The 23,967-nt window shown below is 45.2% G+C and overlaps 1 protein-coding gene across 2 annotated transcripts; it reads right to left on the minus strand.

Moving 5' to 3' along the window:
* Positions 1 to 415: 415 nt before the first annotated feature.
* CXCL12 (C-X-C motif chemokine ligand 12) lies at positions 416 to 20,330 on the minus strand. 2 transcript variants are annotated; one of them, XM_090056852.1, is made up of 4 exons: positions 19,935 to 20,330; positions 14,233 to 14,350; positions 10,414 to 10,500; positions 416 to 4,931 (listed from the first exon to the last, which is right to left on the minus strand). In XM_090056852.1, the coding sequence occupies exons 1-4, from the start codon at positions 19,993 to 19,995 to the stop codon at positions 4,916 to 4,918; spliced, it is 282 nt and encodes a 93-aa protein (XP_089912978.1). In that variant the 5' UTR covers positions 19,996 to 20,330; the 3' UTR covers positions 416 to 4,915. The 2 variants fall into 2 exon arrangements, with proteins under 2 accessions (XP_089912978.1, XP_089912979.1); XM_090056853.1 differs by lacking the exon at positions 416 to 4,931 and having other exon boundaries at positions 4,938 to 10,500; positions 19,935 to 20,123.
* Between the last annotated feature and the right edge of the window lie 3,637 nt (positions 20,331 to 23,967).

The following is a 23,967-nucleotide window of genomic DNA, read 5'->3' on the forward strand; positions in this document are numbered from 1 at the left end:
AAAAATGTAAATGTCAGGAGTGGAATGGGAACTTCTAGATAAAACACTTTTCCCCAGAAAATGCTGATTTGTAGCAACTGAAACTTCTTTTTAGGACAATACTCAGGTCTGTGCAAGATTCTCAGGATGGAGTTTCAAATATGTTTCAAATATGTTATCTATAGTCATCTGCTATTAGGGACAGAACCTGAATATCCCAGGATCCTGCTGCCCACAGTCATGTGACCATCCATTTTTTGGGTAACTGTACTCTGAGTCTGTGTGACTTCAGGGAGACTTTATTGAGAACATAAAATTAACTAACCAAAAAGGGCACACGTAAGTGCTCTTCTTATTGGACGCCTCTGTTTGCTGCTTGTGTATAAAGAAGAAGCAGGGGAACATATCTTCTATTAATTTAAAACAAATGAAAATATCATTTGAATACAGATTTTATTAAGAAAATTATAAATGTATACATATTACTGAAGGACATTATATAGATATAAAATATTTTTATCTTCAAAATATTATATGAAAGCAATAGTTTAAAAAGTACAATGTATATAACACCTCCATACAGCTGCCTTTCAGGAAAAAAACTTTTTTTCACATTATCTGGGAAGAGATTTTTTTTCTTTAACAGAAACATAAAATACAGTATTTACCACATTACAACAACACTGAGTTTTCAATGAGTAGAAATGGAAGAGACACATAGCCTTTCTATTGTGACAACATATACCTCCTTCTTTGGGTGTCATTGAAGCTTTGTACTTACAAACAAGGTTGTTATGTAATTGGATTGTTTGAAGAAAAAGCTTATTTTGGTAATAAGTGCTCATAAGTATCTGGTTACTGTAAATAACATATATCAATAAAAAGATTTTGGAGAAGAGGGATTGTTAGAGTTTGCAACAAGGCAAAAGAGCAAAATGGAATTATACAGAACTTCATTCAAACATATACATTCATCTTGTAATACAGCCTTCATTGCCAAAGACCAACAAGCTCAAACACCACACTTGTTAGCAACATATTGAAAATTTACCCTTCATTCTTCCTCAAGCAGAATTCAAATAATGTCAAAAGCTATTACAATTATAAAATGAATATAAACATGGATTTTGGTACAGTGATAAAGACCATATTTTCTTTCCTTCTTATTTTTTTTTTTTATATGGAAGCCTATGACTGTAATTTAAAATATCCACGTGTAAGGATTTCACATCTACAGAAAATGCACTTTTTGTGTCATTTCAATGTTTGGTCCCCTTCCTCTTCACATTGAAGTATGGCCACTGCCTTAATCTTGTATTCTACTGTTTCCTTTCCCTGAATTTCTCGTTGGTCACCTGTTAAATGCATAAAGCAAAGCATACCACAAATCCTTCTTTGTGGACTGGGTTCATGTAACTGATGTGTCATATCTTGCTAAGAATGAAACAAGACATGGGAACACAGAAACACACACGGGATGGACCCCCCCCACCAGTCATCAACTTCAGTCTTAAAGGACTACGAAATGAAGCACAATTTAAATAATAGTGCAAGAAGCTTTACATTTTATGGCAATTATTTTTCTAGTGTAAATAGTGTCTCTGTCACTTGATTCCTGATCAATGTTCCTGATGCAGATAGAAGTAGGCAAACAACAAGTCCTCTGTTCAGATAGGTACTGGCTGAGATTAAATGTTGGTCTATAGTGAGGTCCCAACTCTGCACCTGACATTGCAAACTCCTAAGTTACTAAGAAAACAATCGGCTCCACCATATCCACTCAAGCAGGCAGGTTCTTTGGGTAGATGTGGTATCTTTTATCAGACCAACTAAATAAAAGATATCACATCTACTCAACGAACCTTGCCTGCCTATGTCCTTAGACCAACAGGGCTACAACCGGCAACTCTGCACCATATCCACTCTGCATTCAGGTCAGCAGAGATACTGGCTTAGTCAACTCTTACTGTAGGGCGAGGGTGGAGGGAACCAGGCCACCTGTGAATATCCCCATTCATTTCAACAGCATTAGTTATGCAAGTAACAAGGATTTGCAAAAGTAAGTGCTGCAGAATCTGGTCCATACTGAAAGACAGTCAAGTAATAGTGCAGGCAGATATTCAATAGTCAAGAAAGAAATGACCTGCAAGATACCCCAGTGAATCTCTGGTTGTGGACTGTTACTCTTTTCCCCTGCCAAACATCTACTTCCTTATCTAGTGTGGAGACTGCTCCAAGTGAGGCATGTCCTTCTACCCGTGTGACCTGCACTAGCCTTGCCTAGTCATGCCAATAGCTGAAACTCTGAGGGTGACCCAGACCATAGCAAACACTGTTCCTTGTAGGGGTGCCCCAAAGGAGGATTTGGCTGGGATATTCAGGAAAATCCAGGCAATGGCACCATTTCAGCACTTCTACCAGGGTCCCCAAGGAGGATCACAACCAGCCACCACCGCAGATTCTGAGTGCACTGCCCAGTCCAGCCCACAATGAGCATAACAAATGAGTTGTAATACCTTCAGCCCTCATCCTGCAGATGGATCTGGTGCAGAAAGATAACCTTCCCCTCCTCCATACCCTCCCCCCGACCACTGCTTCCCCAAGTGGGGCTCCAGGCAGTCATTTATTTGTACCTCTAGTTCCAGTTGCAGAATCAGGGCCTTAAGCACCACACAAGAAATACATGTTATGTTTAGTGCAAAGCTAACATGGTCTAAGGAGGGAGGCAGCATGGGTAAGAGTTAAACTCAGTGTTCTCTGTCTTATGTTATGTCACAAGGCTCCTCACACTGTGAGCTGTTTAAAGAAACAGAACTGCTGTTTTGCCTTCCATGAGGATCCCTTTTAAAGGAACACTGGTGATTTTAATAGCATCTCTTAATCCCAAACCACCTTAGCCACTCCTGAAATTTATAACATAGATTTCTAGTTCTGACTCAAAAGCCTATTTCATTCTAAATGGACCCCAATAAAGGTTTAGAAGAAGTGTGTGAGGAGTCCACTTTCCAGCTTGTGAGAAAGACAGATTAAAATTGTGTGCTAAAACAGGCATTCCTATACACCCTCCCCAGAGTAATTCTTGCCTCTAAAACTGTTGCATTCATTTCCAGGCAAATCAATGACAATTACAGATGCTTGTACAAAGAAAGCATCTGGACCTGAGATAAAATAAGCAACACAGAAAATGAGTTATTTAATGGATATCTTGGTCCCATGAGTTCTTCCTGCCTTTCCACAAATAACAGGATCATGTTATTTAATGGTGCACAAGACAAAAAGGGGTGGAGCAGGGGTGACAATCATGTTCTTAATTTTTGGGCAGAGCTTCTAATTAATTTCTGCTTAAAAGCCAATGGGATGACATGGCCATAACAGAAGCAACATCTTTTTTCAGGAAAAACAATACTTAACTGGCCGTGTTGACTAAAGTAGAAAATAAAGCAGTCTAGAGTTGGACAGACTGTTTTTGGCACTGAAGTTACCTGCAACAGAGGACTGCAGAGCAAAACAACTCTTGCCCTTGCACAGAATACAGGCTCATGTATAGTACATTCCTTCTGAAGAAAACTGCCCCAATACATAGATGCAACATTGGACATTTTTTACAGCACGCACACATACAAGTATTTTGCTAAACACTGCATTCACAAGACGTGCTTTTCCCATTCCTCAATGTACAGTAATCAAAAGATTGCAGGGCCTCTGAGATGCTATTTCCTTATGCTTTATATTTTATACACTTTTGTAAATGGTTATAGAGGTGCAAATCAGGGAAGAAATAACAGGCTTCGTAAAGGGTTGCAAGAGGTGGTGTTTCTCTGCCCTGGGTGATGCCCTTGTGCAAATGAAGCTCTAGATCAGTGTTTCCAAACTTTTCCTCAGCATGACCCCATTTATGGCCCCATTTCCTCAGCATGACCTCTCACTCCCAACCCACAGTCCCCTACCCCTGTGAGCCCATCTGCTGATGTTGTGACCCCATTTGGAGTCATGACTCACAGTTAGGGAACCGTGGCTCTAGATACTAGATCATACCATCAGCAAACAGGCATCTCCCCACCTGTGAATAGTAAATGCTTGACTGAATGTGCACTCAGAAGAAATCCATCTCTGCTGTGCAAATATAGGCAATAATGTTCCTCTCCTGTACCCTTTTCTCTAATGTAGGCCTGGAAAACAGTTTGGCATATGGAAACAGGAAAGCCCATTTCTTTTTATGTTAAGTCATTGGGAACATAGGAACAGTCAGACTAGATCAGACTTGTGTTCTGTCTCTGGCAGGGATCAGCATCAGCCACTTCAGTAGATGGTTGTAAGACATAAAAGAGCAAATCTACTCCCATCTGGGGTTCATCCTGATCTCTAACATTAGAGAAAGACTGTAGTGCAGAAACTTAAGCATAAGGCTTTAACACCTTCCAAAATGGTGGTCATCAATATAAGCCTGGATGCTTTTCATACACATGTCCAGTCCACTTAAGAATCTTCCTGTGGTCTTGGCTGAAATGACTTCTTGTGGCACTGATTCCTGCAGTATACTTATATAATCTGAGTGCACTTCACACCTCATGACCTGCTAGGTAAAATCTCCTGGAAGTTGGCATGAACCAGAAGTGACTGCTAATTAGTGCAGGGCCTCTATTATCAAAGACAGAAACAGTCATGTAGGGTTAGTCTAAATTCATATTTGCCACCAGTGCTTTATGATAAACAAAACTGTATAAAAAGTTCTCTCTTAAAAACAAACATATCTTACTACATAAAATAGTACTGGGAAAGCAAGCCAATTTGTGCAAAAAAAGCGCCTTTGGAAATGCATGGAGCCTTGCCTTTGTGCTGCATGATAACAGTGAAATGTATTCATTCCCTAATACTGGTTATCTGTTCTCTGGTCCTACAGTAAGAAATCCTGCAGACGGCTTACAATGCTTGCCTCTTACATCTTGAACCTCCTGTTGATGAAGAACAGAGTGAAATACTATTAAGGTTTATTTCGGAGGAAAAGATCTTCATTATCAATTCTACTCAAATAAGGGTTGTGAATAATCTGTGTCAAGACTGTAAACCAAAGGCAATTCTTTTGCAAACCCTCCAACCACTATTTGCAAAACTGTTCCATGATGTCCTCCAAAAGGAGCTGTTGGGACCCTGAAGGGGGAGTCCAGCAGCAGTGGTTATTTTGGTAGTTGATGCCAATCACAATTAGTAAGGTGTTCAGAGATAATGCAGGCTAAGCAGCTAGTACCCGTGAGCAGGGAGATGCAGTGAAGAAAAAATGGGGAAAGGAAGGAAAAGATGGGCTAAAATCCAATTTTAATTGTGTAGCTGGCACCAAGATCCCTCAGAAGTCCTCTTGGCCCACCCAGTGAGCAGTAGCCTCAAACAGTCACCTGACCGCAACAGTTTTGCTAAACATTAATTAAAATATTCTCTGCAAAAAGACACAAGATCTTAGGCCCAATATTCCACTCTCTTTAGAACGGAAAATCCCAGGTCCATACATGCATCAAAGTGGGAGAGTAAAATTTTTGCCTCTATATCTTGATCATAAAGTCATGATCCAGTTTCCATTTTATCATGGAAAACACAGTTCTCTTCCAGTTTTAGCTTATTTCAGCCTAATCTACTAGTTCCAACAAAACAAGTGACATTTTCTTAATAGGCCAACTGTTAGCCAAAGTAAATATCTACATTGCCACACCCACCAGTGTTTTTGCCATTGAAATTATCAATGGAAAAATCCAGAGATGTGACTTGTTACTTAACTCTGCCACCTTTTCTTATCACATGGACAGAGCATAAAGCATATGACTGGGGCCAGAAGTTGCTGAATCTTTATCCTGGCTTTAACTATGGCTCCTTGTGAGGTTCACTTGTCCATGCTTGTGCCTCAGTATCCCCATCTAGAAAACAGGAGGATAGTACCCAACTTCAAAAGGATATTATGCAAATGAAGCAGTTAATAGCTGGAAGGTACTCTATAAATACAAAGCACGATGCTATTATTTGCCTCTCTGCAGTATTTTAAGTACAATACAAACTCTACAGAGCACTTTAAAAGCTTTATATTTTTTTAAGAACAAAGATGAAATGTGCTATTTCATGTAACTGTACACAGTGCAAATTAGGAAATCCCAGTCATGTGAATGTTACCTGGGGTTTCACATGGGATTGCTGTTATTTCACTGACAAATGGCCCATATTTTTAGGATGTGCCACTGCACAAAGTTGGCTCTCCATTTAACAGTGTGGAATCCCCAGACCCTCTTGCCCATTAAGATAAAACACAGCATGCTCTGCACTTTCTTACCACTAACAGGGTGGGTCTACATGAGCTATTTACTGCACAAGTAACTAATTAACTGTGCAGTAAATGTCTCAGCATCTACATGTACGCCCCTATTAGGGCTCAGGAAACTAATAAATTCTGGAGCAAGGTAGTACTTGTAAATAGGCTCCCTGGGTCATGAGTGCTCTAATATTAGATCTGCAGGGCCACAGTTCATCCTTGATGTAATGGCACTTAATACCGTTATTCTAGTTTTACACTGGTGTAAATGCAATCAGATCACAATTCCTTGACTCTCGACCTATAGCATGTACCAGTCCTGAGTACCTCACTGTAGTTAATGCATTTATCTTCAAAAATCCTTCTGAACTAGGAAAGTGTTCTTAGTCCTATTTTACTGGTAAGAAACTGAAGCACAGGGACTTGCCCAAGATCAAATAGGAAGTCAGTGACAGGTTAGCGCGTCAGCCATAGGTCTCCCTAATCATAGATTAATGTCCTAACTACTAAACCATCTTTGCTTCCTAAAGTGTAAACACACTTGCATGGGCCTAATAGGGCATGTTACTGCTGCTGTTTATTTTTTATAAGGGTCAAGATGCTGACCAAATTAAAATTAAGGAGTTTTTAAGAGCATTTCAAATAGATTCAGCAGGGAACCAAGGCAGGGAGGTCAATCATTTGATTTTGCATTCACTGCTCCTATTGAAGTGAAAGGGAGTTATGGGTCCTTCAATAGAAATTCTAAGCACTCTGCACCTTGAAAAAATGGGCCTTGTGTGACACAAATACAGGAAGGGCTCAGTGGAACATGGGAGGATATTCACTGCAGTGGACTGTACACAGTTATTATTTACAGATAAGGGTAATCAGAAAGAAAAAGCTGCCACTAATTGATTTAAAGGATTAAAAATAACACAGAAATCCTTTGCTTCTATTACAACTGACCATTCAAAGACAAATTACCTTTCCCTTCCAGCAGTCTACTCAGGGTGAGTCCTTTTCTGTTTGTTTTTTTTTAAATCATCTTTGCCAAATCCATCAGCTTTCTTGCCTGTGCCAAGACTGACAGCTGAGTTTAATGAGTTCCAACATCTCAGGCTTAAATAGGCTTTGGATTTTGGTCTACACTAACTTGACAATGGACAAATGAGGAACAGGCTCTGATCTCTATTTATTCTTACATCTGCCCCTTTCTGGAAGGCTTAATTTTGTAAATCTTTACTTGACTAAGGAGGAAAGTGAAGGATTGTCAGGACTGATCTTGTAAGTTATTACTAGGACTATTTGAAAGTGAAATATGATTTGTTACCAGCTTCATGAAAAGAATAAATTGCTCCGTGTCTATAACAGTGGCTATGGATTGAATGATGATGTCTGCAATGGTTATGTCACAATTTTTTAAAGAAACTTAGGGGATCTGGACTCCCACTTCCCAATTGTTTTAATATATTTTACTGATTGCACCTAACTATGGGCACATCTACACAAGTTGCTTATTGCGCATTAGCCTAATAACACTGCACAGTAGCATGTCACAGCAAAAACCATGCCAATAGCCTACTGAGCAATGTTATTAGGCTACTGTGCAGTAAGTGCCATTACATAACCATGCACATTTAGTTAGTACTTTATTAAAGAAGTACTAAGCTATATGTGTAGTATCTAAGGCATATTAATGAACGTGTAGAAGCACTCTGTGTGTGTTCCATGAGGGTACAATTAATATAAAGCCACAATAAAGGTAAGCAGAATGAGTGAGCAAAAAGCTTTTCTACTGAAAACCATCTTCGATTTTACAATCAAAGCAATAATTCCAATACTGTAATTTAAAAACTTTGTCTTCCCAACACCTACAATATTATACGATAAAAATACCTAAGCATCAACAAAGAATAAGAAACATTGACATCTGGATTTAATTTAAGCAATTTACCAAAAAAAAATAAAAAATAAATTCCCACATACAATAGGGTTTTTGTAGCATAAAACAATTAGTCACTTTTATTGCTAGTGCATATAGTGTAATGTCACATTTCATACAATTCCAGTACAAGTGAAAAAATATATGGCTGCTTGAAACTGATAGGCTAAATTAACATTCATAGATCTATATATATTTATTTTACAAACTGTTAGTAGTTTATAGATATATCAATTTTAAACTACCAACATTCATATGGCTCCATTTCAAATGTATGAATTATTTGATGAACTATAAATATATTCTGAAATATGTTTAACTGACGACATCAATGCTGTTCACTAAAATATATCAAACACATGCCCCATGAAAATTTTATAGATAGCCCTGATTGTCTTTGGAGCACAGAAGTGTCATTGGTGCTAGCCATGATTATAGGATTAGAGGACATACATATACACTTGTTCTCTTCTTGTTTAACAGAATTTGGACCAGTTTCTCATCTGTAGCCTGGTATAAATCTACTGAATTCTGTGGAGTTACTTCTGGATTAAAACAGAGTAGTTAAGATCAGAATCTGACCTGGGGTCAGATTCAAGGCCATCCGACTTCAAAGGAGATGACCTCAATCTTTACTTGTGTAAATTAAAGAAGAATGGGAACCAGCTGGATTGTGCACTTACTTAAGACAAGTAAGATGAAAGCCAATGACCAAATTCTGCAGATTCAACAAGACTCCTAAGCCTGTTCCTCGTTTCACATGTGCAAGTAGCCCCACTGACTTTGGCTGAGCTATCCATGTGCCTATACAAGCCACGGAGCTTCAGTACTTTGTTTAACTGGGACTCTTAATACAGTCAAAATTCTGTTGGGTTCAATAAAAAACAGCAATTTGTAAAGGGGACCACATGCTGCTCTTAGTAACACCATCTTAATCCAGAAGCTTTCCAGTGTAATCAACTGAGATTCATACCAGAGGGATGAGATTCCAGCTCAATGAAAACAGGATAGAGCGCTGGCAGTGGAGGAAGGCACAGAGCATCAGATGAGAGGGGAAAAGCTGGCCCAGTTGGAATTGCTATCAATTTGCTTTCTGGGTTTCTTTCTATCCTTTCTCTCTCCCCTCCCCATGGCACTGAAGGACCCTATCTGTCTCTCTCTGGTGGAATCTGCCTCCATTTCCAACCAGGAAAGACTTCTATCTCTGGCTCATAAAGACAACTTGGAATGCACCAACCAACCTGCATCACATTTTATTCTCCTCCTGGGGGTTATACTTCTGCTTCCCCCCATCCTTACTCAAGGGCTTTTTCCCCTCTGCAAATAACTGGATTGCAGCCCTCCTTTAGCAGACACTGGGACAAAATCTGGCATGGTTACTGAGGAACAGAAAGTTGTTAAGCTAGGTTGTGGTGGATTCTGCAAGCATAAATGGCCTTGCTGCTCTGAATGCTGCTGCTGGATTTTCATGGGGCTGGGCCCTCTCCAAGCAAGGAGCTCTTTTCCCCATTCCCTGAATCCATCCCCCATCTGAGGAAGGCTGAAAACTCCTTTGGCACAAAAATGACTGATGTTCTCAGCTCTGGGCTTACTAACCACAACAGTCAATTCAATTTACTCAGAAAGGGAATCATATTTGACTACTGTGAGGGGAAAAAAGGCCTATAATTTGCCAGATGCATTTGAATTTCCTCTGGCAGGGTGGGAGAAGGTTTATTCATAGCAATGTACCTTGTCTTGGCAGATATTAAATAGGACTTTGAAATGACCAGAAGAGGGATGCTTTTGCCTACTAACTCCCATGCACACTCAGCTGCCTGTGCAGACAGACTCACACTGTAAAGTGGATAAGGAGCTGCAATGATACTGAAATAAGAGAGATGTTGAAGTAATGATGGATCACGTTGGGCATGCAGAGAGGGGTCATAAAGGCAGCAATTTCCTTGGGAGAACTGGTCTTTTAAAAGGGTGATTTAGGGAAGTCCAAATCAGACTCATTAGGACATCTCTTGCCCTTATACTGGCAAATCTCTCTTAGTAGAAAATACAAAAAATGCTACAAAACACTGTTATAATACATACTAGGAAAACTCTAAACCCATCTTCACAGCAACGCCTGATTCCACTGAATACTTTGTCCACATAGTTAAAACCAGCCCTTAAAGTTCTACCCTTTAATAACATGGGATGTGTTAGCTAAGTCCTTTTTTTTTCATCTTACTTGTTTAAAGCTTTCTCCAGATATTCCTGAATCCACTTTAACTTGGGATCAACGCACACTTGCTTGCCAGTGTTCTTCAGCCTTGCACTGCCAAGGGAAGAGAAGAGTTGCAGTATGAATGCAAGGGATAACATTCTACAGCAGGGGGGTACTTGAGAAGTGGCTAGGGGGTACGTGCAGGCAGACAGGGATGGAGCGCTGCCACCCACCACCCTGCGACCAGATGCAGGGAGGGTAAGGGGAGCTTGCATGCCATACCCACCACCCCGTGCTGCAGCTGCTCCGCATCTGGCTGCACATCCCTCCCCTCCTTCCTGCCGCCCGTGTCCAGCCACTGCGGGTACACTGACTAAAGAAGGTTGAGAGCCCCTGTTCTACAGAATGCCTCTTGAACCAAATTCTGCTGCGAATGTTGTTAATGTCTAGCAGGATTTAGCTCCTCATCTGCCTTTGGCTCATTGGCTTTTACTGTGCTGTATGAATGAACACATAAATTCACTCTACATTTTATAACTAGCATCTGAGTTGCTATCAGCTATGGGCATGTGGGAACTGTATTTTACTTCAAAATAAATGACAAACACATGCAGTTTAAGCAAGAGGTATGGTAGGTAACGAGCATCACTGAATGCATTTACACGAGACGCTCTGAATGCAATAGACTAATTCTACTGCGCATTAGTACAGCAGGCAAAAATCCATGCTAATGCACAGTACATTTAGTCTGCTGAACATTAACATTACAAGCAGACTATTAATTTGCACCAATGCGCAGCAACGTCGATTAAACTTAATGCACTGTAATTACAGCACATTCATGAATGTGTAAATGCAGCCAGTGAACCTTGACTCTTGCTCAAACTGGATTTTCATACAATTTTACAACAAAAGCAGAACCGGACCTTCTGGAGGTTCTGGTCATAAATTTCAGGATCCAAGACAGAGAATGATCTAGTAGTACTGCCACATCAGAAAACAACTTTTTTCATATGTTTTTTTAGTCAGCATTTGAAATAGGATTACCAGAAATCTCTTGAGAAAGATTGTCCTCATGAAATTTCTGATCTGGATTTGCAGATTCAGGTGGTTTTTAGACTTTAAATACAGATGAGGACCTATATTTCTGCGCACTTATCTGACCAAACTCTATCTCCCAGCCTTTAAAAACCAAGCAATATCACCTACCCATCTCAGCTTGACTCTTAGGTTAAATGGGATGTGTCAGGTAGAAACAAGATATACAGTACCTCGTGCATTTCATCTAAAGTTCAGTGTGCCACAGCTCTAATCCTTTAGGTACTGAGTACTTCCTAAGAGTGCTAAGGAGCTTCACCTCAGGCCAAATATAATGGGAACTGGCATTAGCTGCTCTGCAGTGCCATTGAGGCACAAATGCTCAGCATCTTGCAAAATCAAGTCCTTCTTGCATAAATCAATTAAGCAAACCAAAGAAGTAAGACACCTAAAATGCTGCTAATTCTGAAGTCTACTCATGTCCTTGTCATAAATGTGAACAACTAAGGAATTGATCCTGCAGTCTTTACATAAATAATATTCCAAGAGGATCTAATCGATGTGTTTTACAGTAATGTAAATCTAGAATACCTCCACTGAACTCAGTGAAGTGATACTAGTGTTAAGTGAAGGCAAATCAGGCCCACTTTTTCTTACATAGGAACAGAGCACAGAGATGGAATCAGACTTAAAGCACTTACAAACATTCTCTGTATATAGATTAGGGCCAACTGGCTTTAATGGGAATCTTTCTTCAAAACTTCAGGACTGGCCCATAAACTCCTAATATGGGATTCTGATTAGATTCTTCAATCCAAAAACTGATGGATTTAAAGTGAGTAATCTGAATATTTATATAAATCAAACATGCTTGTAGCATGCACTCACTGAATTCAATGCCCCAATAAATTCTGCTAAAATGGGATTTTCTATGTTAGAATTTATTTTTAAAAGGTTTTTAAGAAGTGTCATATCCTGTATGTAGATGTGCCCTGGGTTCTAGCACATTTCAAGTTCAGGCTCTACTTCAGAAACATCTCTTGATTTAAGTAATAAAACATGAAAAAACAATGGCGTATCTGTTTTGTATATACTAACAAACTACAAACAATGGCCAGGCCAAAATGCAGGTCGTTTCCACTTCAAATATTTCACAGTCATATTCACCTCTTACTACACTCCCATGTTCATCAAGAGAAAAAATGTATATTGCATCAAATCTAAAATACCTTTTTCTTGAAACTACTACAGATAAATCCAAATCCCCACAAAGTTTTTACAATGAGACTCTTGTGAGGAGTAATAGGCAGCTCCAGAAGTACATAAATTCATGTATGCACACTATTTTTTCCAAAGGAAATTAGGGGACTTGTCTACTTCTACATCTTACCTAGGCAAACACACTTGTTTTTTTGCCACTTTCACAAAAAGCAAATTATTCCTTAGCTTGGACTAATTTTTTCTCCCCTGTACTGCACAACAATGAAATGTGAGGCCTCTGCAGGAAAATATACAAGTTTTATATACACTGGATTCTTTTAAGTAAATACATACATACTGTATATTTTTCAACTGAAAAAGCAATTGTATTCACAAAACGTGTCCTTGACAAAACATTTGCATTTTTGAGGATAGTCACTAGAGCACAAGGTGTTTTGCATGCAAAAATATGCCAAGCAACAAGGGATAGGGCTGGGGGTGGGAGGCAGTTTGTTTGCTTTTTTTAAGCTGTTACACTTTAAAGGGCCAAACATAGCTCTGGATCAGTGAAGGTCCATGTAGAAGAATCTGTGTGGAACTGATCTGGAAGTTGTTGAGATTCTCCATCTCATGCAGGGGGCAGTAGAAGCTAATTGTACTTAGGTCTGGTTGCAAAATTATTTCCCTGCTGTAAAATGTCAGTAAAAATAAATTTAACTAGTTTTCTTCTAAATCTGCCTTTCTAATTTTGAGGATTTCATTCAGAAAAACAATGTATATTTGATTTTCTGCAAATCCCTCCTAAATGTCAAGGAAATTAACACTTTAAAGAAAACGTATTAATTCATCAGAAATTATTTTCCAATGAGAAAATTTGTCTGGAAATTTCTAACTAGCTCACCTTGTAAATACAAGCATAGATGGTACCCGACACAGAGATAACATAGAACACCTTAGCTTCCTATATTAACTTCATGAGTAGAGAGAGACAGTCAGCCAAGTTTGTCTTAAGTCAGGCAAAAGTCTTGGCAGGGTTACACCTTTAGAAATCAAGGAGACTTTGACAAAGTAGGCTGTCACCTACAGAAGCTTAAGCCTCTCTGAAGTAGTTAGTCTCTGAGGGTGCATTTAGATGAGCGCATACATGTGGTTTGTGGCACAGCAGACCCATCTGCAGCACCACAAACTGCACATCGCACATGCAGGTGTTCACCGCGCTGCTTATTAAATCTGGTGTCAAAAAACCCCACACCAGAAAAAAGCAGGGCAGTGCACATGGCAACAGGGTGCACTGCCCAAAACTGGACCCTGGCCAGCCAGAGCTTTGGTTGCCAACCAGGCTCCACATGTCTGGATCACCACTGCTGGAGCCCCAGGAGGCCCCCAGGATTCCAGGTAAGGCTGCTAGGGCCAGCCCCGGAGGGGCCAGCCCAGGGGTGTTCCCCAGGGACAACTAGCACCACCGCTGCTAGCTGTCCCCTGGGAATGCACGTTCCCACTGGTGGGGATGCACCCTAAGTTGCTACCATGCCCTGTCTTCTGCCATATTCACCCCACTTACCATTTAAAGTTAAGCAATGTGTTTAAAAATGTTCTGAGACTTACACAATCTGAAGCGAACAGTTGGGTGTGCTCAGGATTTTGAGGTGCTTAATGTTGGCTCTGGCCACGTTGCTCTCGTAGAATCGACAGGGACATCGGTAAGTCAGGCTGACAGGTTTCTCTGTGGGATACAGCCAGACAGAAGATACACATTACCTGTACTATCCGCTGCAGAGTATTGCCATGCAGCATGAGGCCACCTCTTGGGTCTCTCCAAAATATAAAAAAAACCATGTATGTAAAGAAAGACATAGAAAAGCTCTGTTTGTCAACAGCTCCCTGTAACAGCTCTTTCTCCTGTTCCCATGGCATCCTTTAAATCCCACTGCTTGTGATTTTAGAAGACAAAGACAAGTGTGAGAAATTGTAGCCTGAGAAATGGAGAAGAGATTAGAAGAAGTCTCTCTTCATTGTCCAGAAAGCTTTCTAGTAATTAGACAAGATAACAGCTAAAAGAGTGGAGCGCTTGTCCTCAGTGTTATTCTTGCCAAATTATTCTGACCTGAGGCCAAATGAGGAGAGAAAAGAAAGCCATGAATTCCAAGGAGGCCAGAACAAAACAAACAGCCCTGCTCAGGTGCAAGCGCTTCCCTGCTACAGTGTCTTAAGGAGCTTTCCCAGGGTCCAGTGGCTAGACCTTTACTTGCTTTGGTGAGCCCTTACTCTCAGAGGAATGGGACATGTGAGAAGCTGCCTCCCAGTGGTAGTCAGAGCTGCAGGATCTCAGCACTTTTAATGAGCAGATCTGGAACCCTTTAGACTACCTGCATCTGAGATAACAATAGTACTTTATAACACTCTGGGTCAGTCTGTGAATTCTCCACAGAAACTTCTGGAGGGCCCCATTTTGGTACTATCATAATCAATGGCCAGCCTGCAGCCCGCTTCAGTAAGAGCAGACAAGCTCAGAGCCTCCAAGGAATGCACATGCGGAGCTGAGGGGAGCAGCTTACTTTCATTCCAGCATCTGACCCTGGACTCCTTCCTCAGGGCTGGACTCTCATGACTGTTTGGAAGGACTGTCTTACCAGGACTCCTGCATGTATACAGCTGAAAATCCAACCTTGTCTAGAAACTTCAAAGTCCTGTATTTACTGTGAGAGCCAGAGGCTCTTTAACTTGCCAGGAGTTGCCTTGAGACTCACAAATTTCTAACTGTTTCCTGTTGGGCAGTTTTTCAGTCTCTAATTGTGAAGTCTTGGAGGGCAGCTTGTTTATAAAGATGGACCCAAGCATGGAGTTTGGATTAAGAAATGAGGTCAGATCCAAATTCCCTTAAACTCTACAGTAGTTTTGGACCCAGTTTAGCTACACAGCAGAGCTCACAATATCCAAACAGAGCGGGCCTCAAAGGCAGATGCACTCTCAAGAGCAGAAAAGGGCTGTGTGGCTCCTAAAACTGCTGAGGTCAGAAACGATTCACCTTTTATAACTGCACCTGATCTTCACATACAAAAACCCTGGGCGCCAACAGATGCTTATCTGTAGCTACTATCAAACATACCCTGGAGCTTAGTGGTAAGCAACAAACCCTTTTCCAAGAAGGAAACGGCAGGAAAATGCTTGTCACAAACAACTTTTATAGCAAATTATTTATGAAACATATTCTGATTTCAATTGCAGGAGTGAAAATGCAGAGAAACAGCATTAACTTCAGTAGAATTCAACAAGTTTTAGATAGGTGATCAAATCTAGGCTGGTGTATAAAGAATGTGGAGGATTCCTTTGGTTAGCATTTTTCTCCTAAAGGGAACCTGAATGTTGTCACAGACTAAAACCTAATAACTCATTATATAAATATAAACAAATAGATGAAAGAGAGAGACACTATACAAGGATATCTATGGCCTTTGCAACTTTAGAGAGCAAATATATTTAAATAAGTTTTATCCTAAACAACACACAATTGGTGTAGTCTTAAACCCACTTATTTTTGCACTTTGTATCTAAATCCAGTTGGCGCGATTAATACTCAACTAATAGAGATGATCTAAAGATGAAATCTTGCTCCTTTTGTAGCCAGTGGGAGTTTTACCATTAACCTCAATAGTTCCATAAATTCCCACTCCATTCCAAATTCTTCCCTTTTCCAAGAGAATATATACAATACATAGGGAGGGAGATAATCTTGCACCTTCCAACAACAATGGCTGTTCCCTTTGTAAACAAGGAGGAAAATGCAAGTCCCAGAAACCATCTAGGTTTTTGAGTGAAAAACACAAGAGGGTACAAAGCATTTGCAACTGGTCAGTCCAAGTCAGGGGACCTCTCTCCTGTAGCTGCCCAACTAGTGCTCTGGCATACTTAGCCAGCACACACATCTTTCTCAGTTCTGACTGCCACCCACCAGGCCTGCCTTCAATGACACAAAAGGTATACTTTTAACTTCTGTAAAACTCAAGTGGTGACAAGGCACTAGTTCTACTGAGGGCCGGATGGGGGAAGCAGCCCTTGGGGCAAGAAACTTAATGCTGCGCTTATGCAGATATTAGCTATCCCACTGTAAAGCTAAAAAGAACCATGCACTTTTAGCTCAAATATGTCAAAAATCGACCAGAGCCAACTGGGCACATCAAGTCAGCACAATTAAGGCACATCAGCTTCTATAACCAGTAGCATGCAAGACACTGATGCAGACAGCATCACACCCAGCTGCCTTTGACTCCCAGGACTGAATGACAAGTTAGGCATTTACTGCTGAGCTGGGGCGGGGGGTGCTTAACCATTGACCATCACAGCCTAGTTGCCATTGCAGGGGTAACTATTACTATCCTGCTGTGGAAGAAAGGACCTCACACAATTTACTGACTGGTCAATATGTGAGGTTGGCACTCTATCAAGAGCTGAGAACCTATCTTACCTTGCAGGAAAACTACCTTATCTTGTGTCCATGAGTTTTTACAACTCAGAATAGGTTGACAAGAGAAAACTACTGCCTAGGAAAAATAGCAACAACCCAAACAACTGCAGGGTGGCTCCTTTCTCTGAATGCAGCCAGTTTAGTTAGGCGCACACAGTTTGGATTTCTCTACACGGAGGAGTTCATTGGATAAGGTGTGAATTTCAAGTGCACTGGCTAATGTGCACCAACAACAGCGAGTGGTAGGAGCAAGGCTTTTGTGCAAGTTGGCAGATCCCACTTGCAAATAGTTAACTTGCATTTTGTATAAACTGAGCACGTCTAAGCAGGGAGACTGACAGCAGCAAAGCAGAATAGCTGATGTCCCGCAAATGTATACTTATTAACTTCCCTGTGCAGACCAGCTGTTAAATCTTGGTTGTTATATTACTGCACCCCCCACCCCACCCCCACGCTACATTTGGATTTAAAGTGGTTCCCGGTCTACTTTAACCCTCTTCCAAAGTGAGGTAAGAAAATCCACTTATACCGGAGCAGGCAAATCCAGGCGGGAAGTTATGCCCATAAACTCGAGACTGCTTGCAGTGCCGGGAGCCTCGCGCCGGGGCTGCGGAAACCGGCGGAAGAAGGGGCTGGGAGGTATGCGGGGCCAGGCATCCCGGCTCTCACCGCCGGAGGAGCCGCTGAGACGCCTGCATCACCCCGGGGACCCTCCTCGCTGCGGCTCGGGACCTCCCGGCTTCGATGTCGGCACAAGGCCCGGCAGGAGCGGCTGCCCCTGGTGTCTTTGTCGGGCGCAGCTTTGCAGCCAGGAACAAGCCTGTGGGGCTGCGCCCTTTGGGGACGGGGTTTCCTTTGCAGAAAGGCTGGTGTCTACACAGGCTCCGCACCACCTTGGGGCTCCCCCCAGCCGTCCTGGCCGGGGGCAGACTCGCACGAGCCCCGGGACACAGCCCCCGCCCCCCGGGTGCTGCTAGGGCTGCAGCGCTTCCCATTCACGCCGCTGAAGTCCAGCTCCCCAGGTCCTGAGCTTGAATGGAGGAGAAGCCTCCCCGGCGAAGCGGAGGAGCGAGGGAAGCCCGTGCACCGCCGCAGGCAGCGCGGGCAGGGTCGGGCCCGTCGCGGACCCTCGGGCGGGTGAGGGGTGCAGTCAGTCCAGGGCCGGCCCCTTCCCCGGACTTCAGCCCCAGCGGGAGTGGATGCCGCGGAGCGAGGAAGGGGTATTTGCTCGTATTTCCCGTCCTGGTGAGACCGTGCGATCCCCGCGTTACCCCCGGCCGGACCTGAGAGCTGGGGCAGGGAGGCGCTGGCGGCTGAGGAAAGCTTGGCCCATCCACGCCGCTGGGAGCTCGTCTAAACCTAAAGGTGAGCCCAATTTGTCGTTACAAGTCTCTCGCTCACGGCAGCGCTGTCACCACTCGCCCCCGCCGAGCTCTGCACGTCCCTGGTACCCGGCGCCCATCCAGGGAAGAAGGGTTTGTCCGGTGGCCTTCACTTCCCTGCTTCGCGTTGAGCTCCGCAGCAGAGACCGGCGTCCCGGACCCGCCTGTCTGCGAGGCGCTTCCCTTCGTCCTCCGTGCGGGGCCCGGGGGCGCCCCTTGGCCGCGGGATCCCGCCCGCCCGCACGTGCGTGCTTGTTCCCCGCCGGGAGGGGCCATTTCTGGGAGGGATTGTTACCGCGGGAAAAATGTCCCGCGAAATCGTGAGTGGCGCTTGGATGCAATCAGCCGCCTAAACACATGGGGGTTAGAGCCTGTCCTTCCTCGGCCGGGCTGGAAGGAGACATCCAGGTTTCAGTCCGTTGCCGAAGTTACCGGCCGCCCTGTCCTGTGCACGGCCAGGGATCTCTTCAGTGGAAACAAAAAGCCGCGGGGCTCCGCGACAGGCGAGGGGTGCGAGAAGCACCCGCGCGGGCGGGGCCGGGGAGCGGCCGATGCCCAGCAGAAAGCCGCCAGAGCAGCCCGCACGGCCGGGGGCGGCCCCTTTCTCCGCACCTGGCCCGGGCAGACGCGGGGCTGTGGGAGCGGAGCGGACACAGCGCCCGGGGCCGGGCGCCGGCGGACACGCACCCGCACCCGCACGGCCGCCGCACACACGCCACGCGGGGCAAGCCCCAGCCGGGGGGAAACGGCCTTCCGCGGACACGGGCCAGCCCGTGCACTGCGGGCAGCGACACCGGACCTCGGGGACCCCGCTGGGGGCCCTCGTGCCGCTGCTGCCGAGCCCCCCGGCTCCTCCCGCTGCTTGCCGAGGCGCTGGCCCAGGGACAAGCGTGTCGGCGCAGCGCGGGCGGTGTCGGGACAGCGGGTGCAGGCGGGACTCATTGCAAACGCACCCCTTCCACCCAGAGCCGTCCCGTGACCCCGCACCAGCGGCCCGGCTCCCCCGGCAGCTCGCTGCTCCGCGCGGTGCGCTCGGCTGTCCGGAACCGGGCGAGCGGGAGGCGGAGGGGCGGGGACGACGCTTGAGTCTGAAGACGTGGAAAGCGCTGGGAAGTCTGGAGCCCCCCACCCTCCAGTTGTTTGCACTGCAGGAACTTGCAGCGAGGCCAAAGCCCCAGCCTGTCCCTGGGAAGCCTGACCGGGGGGTCGCCGCAGCCTCCCTTGCCTGGCCCCTCGTCTGAACCTAGACCCTGCGGGAACTTGCCGCGCGCGGCCCGGGGGTGACCCCGGCCCGGCGGGACCAGAGGGATGAGGAGGTCGCGGGGGGAGACGATGGCTCCGGCAGGTTCGCTTCTGTGGCGCTCTCCGGAGCTGAGCTTTCCCGGCCCCGAAATCCCGAGGGGGCGGCAATGCTGAGGGGGAGAAGCGGCTGTGCAGAGCAGCCCGCCGCGGCCCGCACTTACCGTCGGAGACGGAGACGGCCGCCAGGATCAAAGTCACGAGCGCCAGAGCCTTCACGTCCATGCTGGGCAGGCGGCGGGCGGCGGGCGGCGCGGGCAGAGGCTGGGGCTGGAGCCTGGGGCAGCTGCGGCCGAGCTGTGCGGAGCCGCCGCCTCCTCCTCCCTCTATAGCGGGGCCGGGGCCGGGTGCCGGGCGGGGCGGGGCCGGGGGAGTAGCCGCCGTGCGTTACTGGTCTCGGCAGGCTGTTATATCCCGCCTCTGCTGGTAGTGCTGGACATCAACCAAAGAGCGAGGCTGCTGCTCCGCAGCCGGCACGGACCAAGGCACAGCTCGGCTCTGGGGCACGGAGACTATCCCTCAGGTGGCAGGCCCGCGCCCCCGGCTGGCCCCGGCTCGGCGCCGGGGTTAAGCCCTGGCCCCGTGAGGGGCTGCGGCCGCACTAGCAGGGAAGGTGGAGGGGGGGCGCTGGCACCTCTTCCCGGGCGGGTGCCCGGCACCACCTGCCAGGTGAGCCTGTGTCCCAGACAGGACCACGGGATCCTAGAAGGGCGGGAGGGGACATGTGCAGATGGCCTAGTCCAACTCCCTGGGGAAGCACGTCGGCTGCTCTTGGGGTGGGGGGAGACCCCCCCCCATACACGCATTGATCCTGATCCCCCTCCGCTCTGGAGGGGATGAGCCTGAACTTGGTTATTTACTCCCAGTTCCTTCTTCCCAGTTCTTTATTCCTGGTTCCTTTTTTCAAAGCTAATCTATACCCAGTAAAAGCTTATTAATGAATTACACATCCTAAAGAGAGAGAATTTCATTAGCTATGCATATCTACTAATTAATATGTAAAATAATATCCCACATCAAATACAGAGCCCTAAATGAAGGTCAGATTAGGATGGGATTATGGGGCAAAATACTTCTTGGTCCACCCCAAATTTCCTGTCGATGCCACTGGAGGACTGTCCTGAAGAACCCTGACCACAGTCCTGCCCGGCCCAAAGCATGGGTTGGCTGAGCCAGGCTGCCAACAGACAGCCCCCATGCCCACTGTACTAAGTATAGTTAAATAAGAAACTGTTTTTTGGTGCTGGGATTATGGCTAGAAATCCTGTTTGGGCAACCTCACAGTATACTTCTGTGCCACCAGGGGACTCTCCTGGGCACATCTGACCAGAGTCTTGCCCTGTCCAGAGCGCAGTTTGTTCGTGCCAGGCTGCTAACTGGCAGCCCCCCCTGCCTACTGTACTAAGTATAATGGCTTGAATAAGGAACTGGTTTGGGCTGAAATTATGTTTGGAAATCTTGCTTGGACCACATCACACCATGTCTCTGTGGCACCGGGGGACTCTCCTTGACAACTCTGGCCAGGGTCTTGCCCAGCCCAAAGTGCTGCCAACTGACAGCCCCCCCATGCTCACTGTACTAAGTATATGGGTTTGAATAAGGAATAAGACTTGGGCTGGGTTTATGATTGGAAATCTTTTTTGGGCCACCCCACGCTGTGCCTCTGTACCACTAGGGGACTCCCTCGGACATCTTTGGCCAGAGACTTGCCCAGCCCAAAGCAGTTTGGCTGTGCCAGGGTGCCAATTCTAAGAGAGAGAAAGTCTCTCCCTTTAGGATGTGTAATTCATTAATAACAAGCTTTTATTGGGTACAGATTAGCTTTGAAAGAGGAATCAGTAATAAAGAATAAGAAACCAGGAGTAAGGAATTAGGACTAAGCAACCGATTTCAGCCTCATCTGGAAAGGTGGCCCTGAGCTTGCTGTGGGGAAACACCTTAACTCCTTTACAGCCCTTCCCACCCCATTACTTCAGTGACTGTGGGATAACTGAGAACAGCATCTGGGCCCAGTTATTTCAGTGGAGTTACTCCGGATTTACACCAGCCCATTTGACATGACAACCAGGCTGCCATGTGAGGAGAGGATTGCCTGGGTTCTCTTGTACCTATACCTAAATGGTGCCTTTTCTCTCATTAGCCAGACCTAGCTCCACAGGTTCTCCCCCATCTTTCTTCCTTTGTCTTGCAAAGGCTGCTGCTTAGGATGGCACCTTCACTGAAAAGCCCTATGGCGTTGAAGAGCAGGGCAGGTTGGCAGGGGGCACTTACCCTGAGCATTGTCAAGTGTAACTGATTTCAGCATGTCTTCATTGTCTAACATCCAAGCCCACAGGACCCTGCTTGTTGCCATTCAAGACTTTAAATAAACAGGCTTTGACTGAATCCAAATCCTTGACTATATTTAACAGGCACCCAAATGCTAGGTGAGGGGCATAGGACAGGACCACTGGACTGGGGATACTGGGCCTGTCTGGAAGTACTCCTGAGACAGGACTTACACCTGTAGGCACAATAGCAAGGGCTCAGGAGGGCAAGCTCAGCCCTCTGGCTAGCCCCAGGCTGATGACTTAGCTGATGACTCCCAGCTGGCAATTCAGGTCCAAATGATGCAAGGCTCCTCCCAGGAAATGTAAGGGGCTCCACTGCCTGTCCCACAGCCCATGTGAGGCCATGGAAAGACTCCCACTGCTGTGACTGGGAGATGGGCTAGCATTCCCCAGGGCTCAGCACTGGCAGGCCCTTAGAGAACCAGAGGCAGGCCCTTAGGGCATGTTCAGATGAGCACAGTCATGTGGTAAGTGCCACTGCAAACACGTTTGCAGCGCCACATACTGCACAGTCCAGTGTTCTCCATGATGCAAGGGTATGTTGCCCGAGCATGCGTTGTGCCCAGGTTTTTTTCCACAGGATATCCAGGGGTCAAAAGAAACCATGGAAAAAAAATGGAGCAACACACTCGGCCAGCACACGCTGCTGAAAAGCAGAGCCAGATCGCCCAGATCCATTGCACTGCCAGCCAGCTGGCCCCAGCCTCCCCTACCCAACCAAGAGCAACTTGCTGCATGCCAAAGCACGTATGGCATGAGCATTCCCCGGGGACAAGTAGTGGCGGCACAAAGTGCACGACCGCTACTTGTCCTAGGAGAACCAAACATCCATGCACACCTGGATGCACCCTTAGAGTCTGTTTTATTAAACCACTCATCACATTACTATATGAGCCACTATAAGTTACCTGTTAGGAGCTCAGGTTTTCACATGAAAAGTCAACAAAACTTGGACTCTTGCATCACTTACACCTCTTGGAAATAGACAACTGCCAGAACTGTACTAACAAATGGTGCCTCATACACATGATGGGATTTGTACAGCAAATGTTTAAAAGGATAATGGCTATTTCCCAATTGCTATAGGCACAGGCAACAGCAGTGAGACAATGCAGAATTAGTCTCTTAATAGTTTCTAAGTAAGTGCTAATGTGGAGAGACTAAAGGAAGGAATAAAAGAAGGAAAAGAAAGTCCTCAGACCATGACACATGAATGAGCAAGTCAAGCTGTCCTGACTTTAAAAAGCTGTGAACATGATACAACACCTAAAAGCACTTTTGCCTGCTCCAATAATGGTAATTTACCCCAAACAAAAAAGGGGCTAAATTTACCAAGCTTTCAAATGCCTGCCTTTGAATGCAGAACCTGAGGCTCTTCACACTTCTGAATACACAGATTTATCTTTGTCCACCCTGGTGTGATTTGCTCCAGTCTTATGCCTCTGGTTCCCCTCTTCCTTTATATGTCTACCCAAAATTGGGGTTAATCACAGCCTTTGTTGTTTTCATAAAATTCGGAATGTAGACCCTCGTGTCGCAGGATAAAAGCCTTTTATTTCACTACTTGCACAACTGATTCAAGTACAGTTAAAACAGAAACAGGCTTGCAAATTCTTTGGGATCTTGTTTTGTGTAACTGGCATAATGGAAGGAGTACTGCCACCACCACTACAACCTACAAAAGCATGCACACACAGGCCATAGTCACACCAGGTTAATAGCAGAAATGGTTATTTAAATGCTAGTTTGTAGCCCACTCCTAAATACATCACATAGCAATGGTCCAAATTCACTCACCATAAGGGCATGGGCACAATTTAAAGTATGCCACACAAAAGAGGAAAAAAAGTCCAAACAGTTGGCTATT

Source organism: Crocodylus siamensis, chromosome 7, assembly GCF_052110815.1.
Source record: "Crocodylus siamensis isolate JL-2025a chromosome 7, ASM5211081v1, whole genome shotgun sequence".
NCBI lineage: Eukaryota > Metazoa > Chordata > Crocodylia > Crocodylidae > Crocodylus > Crocodylus siamensis.

What these genes read in the sequence shown, in the direction of transcription:
- CXCL12 (XM_090056852.1), bottom strand. Translation starts at nt 19,995, where the DNA reads ATGGACGTGAAGGCTCTGGCGCTCGTGACTTTGATCCTGGCGGCCGTC. An exon ending in GGCCGTCTCCGTCTCCGACG is followed by an intron (nt 14,351 to 19,934) that starts GTAAGTGCGGGC and finishes TGTATCCCACAG; the next exon opens with AGAAACCTGTCAGCCTGACT. An exon ending in AACTGTTCGCTTCAGATTGT is followed by an intron (nt 10,501 to 14,232) that starts GTAAGTCTCAGA and finishes TTCCCTTGGCAG; the next exon opens with TGCAAGGCTGAAGAACACTG.